This window comes from Ananas comosus, linkage group 23 (genome assembly GCF_001540865.1).
Source record: "Ananas comosus cultivar F153 linkage group 23, ASM154086v1, whole genome shotgun sequence".
NCBI classification, from domain to species: domain Eukaryota; kingdom Viridiplantae; phylum Streptophyta; class Magnoliopsida; order Poales; family Bromeliaceae; genus Ananas; species Ananas comosus.
The window spans coordinates 2,228,544-2,237,290 of record NC_033643.1 but is presented as its reverse complement, the minus strand read 5'-3'; the positions used below and the strand labels follow the sequence as shown (position 1 = coordinate 2,237,290).

Below are 8,747 nucleotides of genomic sequence, written 5' to 3'. Positions count from 1 at the left end.
TAAGGCCTTTATAAAGAGAGGCCTTATGAACCTCGTCTGCATAGCCGGTGGTTTCTCAAAAACCACTGCATCTGCTGGTTGAACATCTTCCAATTGCAACTGGGCTACTTTAAGCCCATCTTCCTCCTCTTCTTTGAACTCTTCATACTCGATAAGCTCTGCCTTAAAAGATTGAGGCAGAGCATATACCATATTTACCTCAGCCGATGACTCTTCGGCTGACTTTCCTTTAACTCTCTGTTTCTTTTCTTCTGACTCCTTGGCCGGCTCGGCTGAAGAATCGCTCTCCATCCGGACTTCCCTTTCCTTAGGGGGCCATCTTTCTCTCTTGATCATCGTTTTGAGGGAAGCTATTTTGTCTTCTAACTCCCTCCTGCTCATTTTTTCTTCTGACTCAGCCTCGGTTGGCCGTTCTATTCTAGAATTCATTCGAGGGGCAGGCGATGAGCCGCCTGCCTCGTGGTCATTTCTCATTAGGCGAAAAGGGTGTGACTATTCATCAGGGCGCCTCCATATATTGAGCCTTATCCCTTTTCGCTTCTTCGTAGTGTTGTCTTGCCTCGGCTTGCATCCTCTGCTGTCGACGCTTTTGAGTTTTCGTTAACATCGGCCCCTGCCACCTAGCCGATGGTTTAACCTCAACTTCGTGCCATTCATCCACTGGCACGTTCGCCGGTACCTTTACTGTCCTCAAATGATTTTTCAAAATTTCTCTTCTCTCCCAAGGTCTCGGCCAAGGCTGAATGCCGAGCTCGTTGACTAATCACCGACCGAAGAATTCTATGTCCCCCTCGGTCATTCCCTCGAATTCTGGTTCTGGTCTCGGCCTCGTTTGATGCTGCCAATATGGCCGATATCCAGGAATCCTTGACTTGGTGCCGAAAGGTCTACCCTGGTAGTCCCATCGGCCTTGACGCTCGTTACGCCTGTTGTTGTAGTAATCATGCAGAATCTTCTACATTAACATGTCTTGCTTGCGTTGAACCGATTTGACTTCCGGTTCAGTGTCATTGGAGGCCTCGTCCGAGCCCCCTTCTTCTTGGTCTTCACCATCAGGAATGTCATCCCATTCCTCAGGGAACGCCATCAACTCGTTCCATTCGTTGCCTATTTTCTTGGCATTCACAATGGCTTCCCAATCTTTTTTTGTCATTTCGGCCTTGCACCTTATGCAAAGCCGAAGATGCTTTTTGGAATGTGCCATGTAGTCTGCGGTCTCCTGATCCGCAGTCTCTTTTCCTTTAACATTCACCATATTAACCTGAAACAGAAGCGAACTTCTGTCAATTACTTTATTTTCATTTTCTTGGTCGGCTAATATAAGCCGACCCTCGTCTATTTCTTCTTGGATCTGTCTTTTTGCAGTCGCTTTTCCTTTTCCTTTCATGTTCACGGCGTTGACCTGTGATGGAAAAGGATTCTTATCAATTTTCATATCTTTACTTTCTTGGTCGGTAAAGATAAACCGACCCTCATTTATCTCTTTTTGAATTTGCCTCTTGAAGGCAGTACATTCACTAGTTTTATGGCTCCATGAATGGTGCCACTTACAATATCTTCTACGTTTTAGTTCTTCTACATGAGGTATAGTTTGGCCTTCCTGTAGTTTAATTCGTCCATCCCTTAGCAACCGATCAAAAATCAGATCGATTTTTGCTATATCAAACAAATAACTAAAAGCAGACACATGTGCTTTCGCCTCTCTTGACTTGGCAGGTCTTAACAAGGCACATTTGTATGGTTGATTATTTCTCACCATCTTGGCAGCACAAATTTCGGCTTCGTCAGCCGAATCCTCATTTTCTTCAGACAAATTCGACTCTTCATGAGCCGAATACTCTTCAAGGAAAGAGATATTTTTCTCCTTTCATTTGTTCCAATCTTTGTTTCGGCTCCATCTGGGCCGATCTTCATTGTTACCTTTTCGAAATTGCTTGTATTGAGCAACTCGAACTCCCAAATTAAAAAGATTTGGAAAGAATTTATCCTCAAAATGGTCTTTAATTTTAAAATGCATGCCGTTGAATGCCATTTTGGCAAATTCCGATTCTGACATTCTTACGAAACAACGGCTTCGAGCAGTTTTGAATCGGTTCAAATATTTATTAACCGATTCTCCTGTTCTTTGTTTAAATTAAGCCAAATCCGCAACTGATAGTTCTGGTTCTGTTTTATAAAACTGTTCATGAAATTTACTTTCTAACTCGTCCCAGCCTCGGACGGAGTTAGCAGGTAAACTCGTGTATCAAGTGAAAACCGTCTTAGTCAATGAGGTATTAAATAACCTTAACTTTAAAAATGGATCTATCGCGGCCTCACGGCACTGAGCTGTAAACCGCGCGACGTGCTCGACCGTATTTTAGGTCTCGTCGCCGGAAAACTTATCAAACTTCGGCATCTTCCAATTTGCCGGATATGGGTGGTCTATATCTATATTTGCAGGATATGGTGACCTGAATACGGGCCGCATTGCCGGCCTTGCGCCTACTCCGAAAGTATTCCGGATGGCTTCTTCTATTTGCGCATAAATCTCGTTATTAATCCCCTGTAAAGGGGCTTGCGCTCGTGCTGGGTTCGGCGGGTGGGAACTCCGATGTTTTGTACTACGGGATTAACCCCTGGTACATTTGGGGCTTGCCCTCTAGCCCCTGTATTTTGAGGCTGGTACACTGCTACTGGAGGGGGTGGAGGTAACCCCCAAGCTACTTCTGGCTGTTGACCGGCATTACCGACAGCGGGTCTATAAGCTGCTTGATAAGGTGCCCCCTTATATTGGGGCTGACCACTTATTGGTGTTACTGAATTTTGTAACACTTGTGTCATCACAGGCGCTTGTAGGCCTGTATCGGCTGTTCATTCCGAGCCAACAACTGCCCTATTCGGGCGATGTTCTCGTTAGAGGCCGTAATTGCGGCCAAAACGGCATCAAGCCGTGCAGTACTCGCATGACTATTTTGGTCCAAAATTTGTAGGACCCGAGTCATTTGTCCAAACGCCTCGGTCAAACTAGGCTCCGGTTGGCCAGATTGACCACTGATTTCACCCTCAGCAGGTAAAACTGTTTGGCGCTCTATGGCATTCTCCGAATTATTGGGTTGTTCGCTCCCAGAATTTCTAGAAATGACCCTATTACGGAGATTTATGGCGTTATTATCAGCCATTATTTATATAAGATGTATATTTATCTTAAATGTGCGGTCCCACCGGGCATGCCAAAATTTGTTGGTAGCCGAATTTTTCGACCTTTGACCCGGTCAAGGGTCCTCCTCGTGGAGCGTGTCGGGGTGAGGAACGGCTGCGGATAGTGACCCTCGAAGTTTGCGCTCTTTGACTGGATCAAGCGATTCGGTTGCTGAGGGATCGAATCAGCCGGGTCCGAAAGCTCTTTTCACTCTTCGGTTAGGCTGGATGAGCCGAATGTGCGGGAAAAGTCGAAAAATAAGCCGGGAGATGAGCCGAATGGCTAGCACAACACAAAATCTGGTCTGCCCGAATAGCCGAACGTGACTTTCTATTGAATAGGAAATGGAAGAGTACAAGAACAGGGGAGTGATGCCCGTGGGGCAGACAGACTCCAGATATATTCTACAAGGGAGTGATGCCCATGGGACAAACAGACTCCAAATATCTAAGTTATAGGAACTACTCTTAGGAAAAGCAGTAAATGCGAGAAAGAAATATGCAAGAAAATAAAGATGATCTTTTGTGCACAGGGGCGAAAATCTCTTTTGGGGGTATTATTACCCTATTTATAGATAGCCTCTCTCGGTTAGTTATTGCTCTTACACGATCGGCCACTATCTCCTCATATTTCGGACTATTTCTAGCCGATCGGAACCGCATGTAACTGCTTGCGATTACCGTAAATTTCTTCAATTGGCCCGATATATTTTTCCGGTGCTCCCGATACACGACCCAATAGATGCTTTTGAAGGAAATATTCGCACCTAAATCTCATCCGCGCCTAATTGACTCAACAGCTCGAATTAATTTTAATCCAAGCTTGAGCTTAAATTTATGCTCGAAATTAATTTCAAGCCGAATTTGAGTCGAGATAAAATCGCTCGAGCTCGGTTCGTTGCCACCCCTAATCCTGTGTTCTTTAGTTCAGGGGAATTGAAAAGCGTATCCTATCCTGTGTTTTGTGATTCAGGGGTGTATGAGACTCATTAATTACAATGTGACGTGGTCACTGCTCCATCTATCGATTGGAAGACACGCTTAACTGGTTACGTCCTTGTAATGTTGCCGAATAGTTTGGGCTCTTGCTATTGACTTAGTCGTTGTTTAATCTTTTACGGATTTCGCTTTTATCAAAATGACTGTGTCGCCTCATATTTCAGAAGCCATCTATTTTAAAATTATTTTAGTTTTAGCATGCTAGAATTTTATTAATTTTTTGAGCCTGATTATTATATAAAATGAATTAAGAGATTTAGTTACGTTATACTATATTTTATATATATAGAATTATTTTAAATTTTAAAAATATTACAATTTTTAACAGATTCGTCTCAATTTAATTATTCCCCAACAAAACAGTACCTAAAAGATGATAATAATTAACTAACACCCATTGTTAATTTCCTACGTATATACTATATATATCCACAAATATTTTGATCTTTGCAGCAGGCCTTCACGCCTAATAAATTCGTTATAAGAATTAATATTAACTCCTTGTAACCAAAGAAACCGACCAAAACGGGTCCCATTTTCTAAATACACATTCGGAAATCAAAATTCTAGCCTCTTAAAAAGCTATCTAGATAGATGATTAGTAGACTAAGTAAGGATTGATAACTTATTTGACAAGTTCGTGTGATTCACATTAACCGTTATTTTTTTTTTTTTCACCCCCTTGGAAACCTGTGTTGTCTCACTCATATTGCTTAATTTATTTTTTTAATAAATGAAGCATATAGCATGCTATTTTTTTTAAAAAAAAAAAAGTCTTCCAACCCTTTATCATGTGTAAGAATGTCCTCCCCACAACTTTAAAGCATGGACTTAAATATTTTTATTAAATAAGGCAAAGTAAATTTTAACTCATTCTTTTTTTGAGAGAAAATTTTAACTCATTCTTGTCCTATGTTCGTGAGAGATGGCCGGGTGTCATTTCATCTTGCCTAGTCCAAGTTCAAAGTCTCTCTGTCATTCAGAATTTTATGTGATTTTATTGCGTCTACACCACATAGTAATGGTATTTAGCGTGTGCTAATAAAACAGTAAAAATAATAGTTTCATATTAGATAAAAATAAGAATTCTGAGTTGTATAATATACAATATATTGTGCAAGGATATTTCTATCTATTAGGTTTATTGAGACTCTTTAACACTAATTACTAATTTAGATATTAGAGATGATTTGTCCACTAATTTAGTTTTCAAACATCTAATATTATGCAATAGTTTAATAAGAATAATTTGAGATGGTATAAAAACTAAAATGATTATCAACATCCATTGGCATATTATAATTTGGTAGCTAAATGGGCTACTATATATATTAATTAGTGTTTTTATCCTTAAAAAAATAAATCAAAATTTGAGCACTGACCCAATAATTATGGGGAAATTAAAATTTAATATGTTGATTGGAATACACTAAAGAGGTTAATTAACCGACCTAAAGAGAATTTTATCAAAAATTCTGCGAGCAATTATGTAATTTACTCCAGCAATTACTGGGAAGGCACGCTTAATTGGTTACGTCCTTATCATCATTAATGTCCTACGTATGTATTCTCGAGTCTTTTTCGTCATGCAGAATTAATATGTGAAAGAAGTTAGTTTCGGGGTCAACTAATGTTTAGCCTAGTCTTCTTCCTTCCAAGCTAAATGTAGAGAAACAGTTTGTAAAAAGCGACCATTACAAACTAATACGATTCTATGGCTTCCTCCAAATCAAGAACTAAGTGCTCCCTCTTCTTATTCTTCGACATCGTCTTTAATGTTTGCAAACCACATGCAACACCACTCTCCTTCAGCTTCAACTTTTCCGATCCCGAAATTAACATGTCGAATATAACACTTCAGGCCGACGCTGTCTGGAACGGCACTGTCATCAATCTTACGAACGACACACACGGCAGCCAAGGCCGAGCGGTGTACAGCAATCCGGTGCTTCTTTGGGACAACGCCAGGGGCGAGGTGGCTAGCTTTCACACTAGCTTCTCTTTCGTCATCCATGCCAAGAACACGAGCAATTACGGGGATGGGCTAGCGTTCTTCCTCTCCCCTTTTCCGTCGGTAGTCCCTATCTTTGGCAGTGGTGGCTCCCTCGGCCTCTTCAACGGTAGTACCGCTCTGAACTCGTCGCATAATCAGATAGTGGCGGTCGAGTTCGACACCTTCAAGAATGACTGGGATCCGAGCGACTATCACATGGGTATTGATATCAATTCCATCTACTCTATGGGGTCCAAGGACTTGCCGGATATCACCAGGAACGGCTCCCGCACGACCGTGTCAATTGACTACAATATCACCACGAAATATTTAAGTGTCTTGCTTTCTTTTGACGGTAATCCTAACTACACTAGTCCTTTCAACCTCTCTCACCTTGTTGATTTGAAGGCAGTACTACCCCAGGAGGTGGCCGTTGGCTTCTCAGCTGCCACTGGCAACGCCATCGAGCTGCATCAGATCCTCTACTGGAATTTCAACTCAACATTGCAAAGGAAGAGTAATCGTACGATTACGAGCCCACCGACACAGCCGGCCCCTCCGCCATCGACTTTCTCGGGCAAAATTAATGTCGGAGTTGTGGCCGGCTCGGCCGCTGGAGTATTCGCTGTGCTCTGTTTGGTTGCGGCAGTTTGCTGGTTTCTTTCGTCGCGTAAGAAGGCCACCATGGGAGAGGAAGAAGAAGGCAGCATGGACGACGATGATGATCTGATCGACGATGAGTTCGAGAGAGGTAGGGGACCCCAGAGGTTTCCTTACAGCGAATTGGTTGCAGCGACGAACAACTTCGACGAGGCAGAGAAGCTTGGGCAGGGAGGCTTTGGTTTCGTGTACAAAGGGTTCCTGAGGTCCATAAATCGTCCCGTAGCCATCAAAAGAATCTCCAAGGGGTCGAAACAAGGACTGAAGGAGTACACGTCCGAGATCAACGCGATAAGCCGACTGCGGCATCGGAATCTAGTGCAGCTCATAGGCTGGTGCCACAGACGCGGAGATTTCTTGCTGCTCTACGAGTTGATGCCCAACGGAAGCCTGGATTCCTATCTCTACAGCAAATAGAGGCTACTGCCGTGGTCGGCGAGATACAACATAGCGCAAGGCCTGGCCTCTGCTTTGTTGTATCTTCACACCGAGTGGGAGCAGTGTGTGGTGCACCGAGACATCAAGCCGAGCAACATCATGCTGGATTCATCGTTCGGCGCCAAGCTCGGTGACTTCGGGCTGGCGCGGCTCGTCGACCACGACCGCGGCTCGCAAACCACGGTTCTTGCCGGCACGTTGGGATACCTGGCCCCCGAATGCTTCATCACCGGGAAAGCCAGTAAGGAGACTGACATCTTCAGCTTCGGCGTCGTCTTGCTCGAAATCGCTTGCGGGAGAAAGTGCATAGTCCAGACGGAGGATCGGAGCAAAGTTAGCCTGGTTGAGTGGGTCTGGGATCTGTATGGAAGGAAATCAGTTCTTGAAGCAGCCGACGAACGTCTCAACGGCGATTTCATCGAACCAGAAATGGAGAGCTTGATGGTTGTTGGGTTGTGGTGCGCGCACCCAGATTATAATCGACGACCGTCGATCCAAGAAGCAATCGGTGTACTACGCTTCGAAATTCCCTTGCCCGCTCTTTCTGCTAAGATGCCGGAGCTGGTGTTCGCGCCGCCAATAGATCTATCGAATTTCAATTATACCTCATCATCATCCACTGGAGCATCGGCTAGTGTCGTTTCTGCATCTGCTAAATCAATCACCGCATCTGAATCCTCCTCATCTTCGCTCCTTAATAATACTTTCTAAAACTCAACATTATGCTTGCTGCAATTTGTTTTCTTTCTTCTTCTTTTTTTTCCGGTATGTTTTGATGTTTGAGAGCGACTGTGAGTAATATGGTTTTTTTACTTTATGTTCCCCAATCAGCAACGGTACTAGGAAAAAGGCAATAATGCCGATCGTAACTATGTTTTCCGAGCTAGGTTGTTGATATATGTTTGTATTGCAATCTTTTTTTAATATTTTATAAGAGTGGCGTGTCAATCAGTTGCTTATAGATCTAAATCTAGATAATTTACAGGATTTCTCTCTTCAAAATGACCCTCTAGAAATACTGATATAGTAGCTAGATAATACATCAATATTGTTCGCCTTGAGGTCCCGTTGCCTTACACTGTAGTCAAGTACATCTTCTTAATGAATGAAGCAGAAATATACTACCTTCTTTCAAAAAATACTTCAATATTATTTTTTTTTCCCCACCAATATTGATTTTGGGATAGATTGCGGCTTATTCAAAGTTCGGATGATGATTTTGCACTTTTTAAAGTTCAGGGGACGGATTTCAAATTGGTTAAAAGTTTACGCAAAAACTATATTGAGATCTCTTACACACTCGCTATCAAAATCAAAACTATGCAATAAGAAATAAAAAAATCTAGAGAATTTTTCTTTTTCTTTTTCTTTTTTTTTTTCTGAAATAGAGAGTTCATCCAAAAAGTCTATAAAACACCACCCGCTCGATACTCTTAAATCTGGATTATGTTGTTTGAATGCATTCGAAGAATTTAGA

At 42.5% G+C, this 8,747-nt stretch overlaps 1 protein-coding gene across 1 annotated transcript; it reads left to right on the top strand.

Moving 5' to 3' along the window:
- Positions 5,808-8,208, top strand: LOC109727907 (L-type lectin-domain containing receptor kinase IX.1-like). Its single transcript, XM_020258118.1, is given in 1 exon segment — positions 5,808-8,208. A coding segment is annotated over 1 exon segment (2,088 nt). The 5' UTR covers positions 5,808-5,893; the 3' UTR covers positions 7,982-8,208.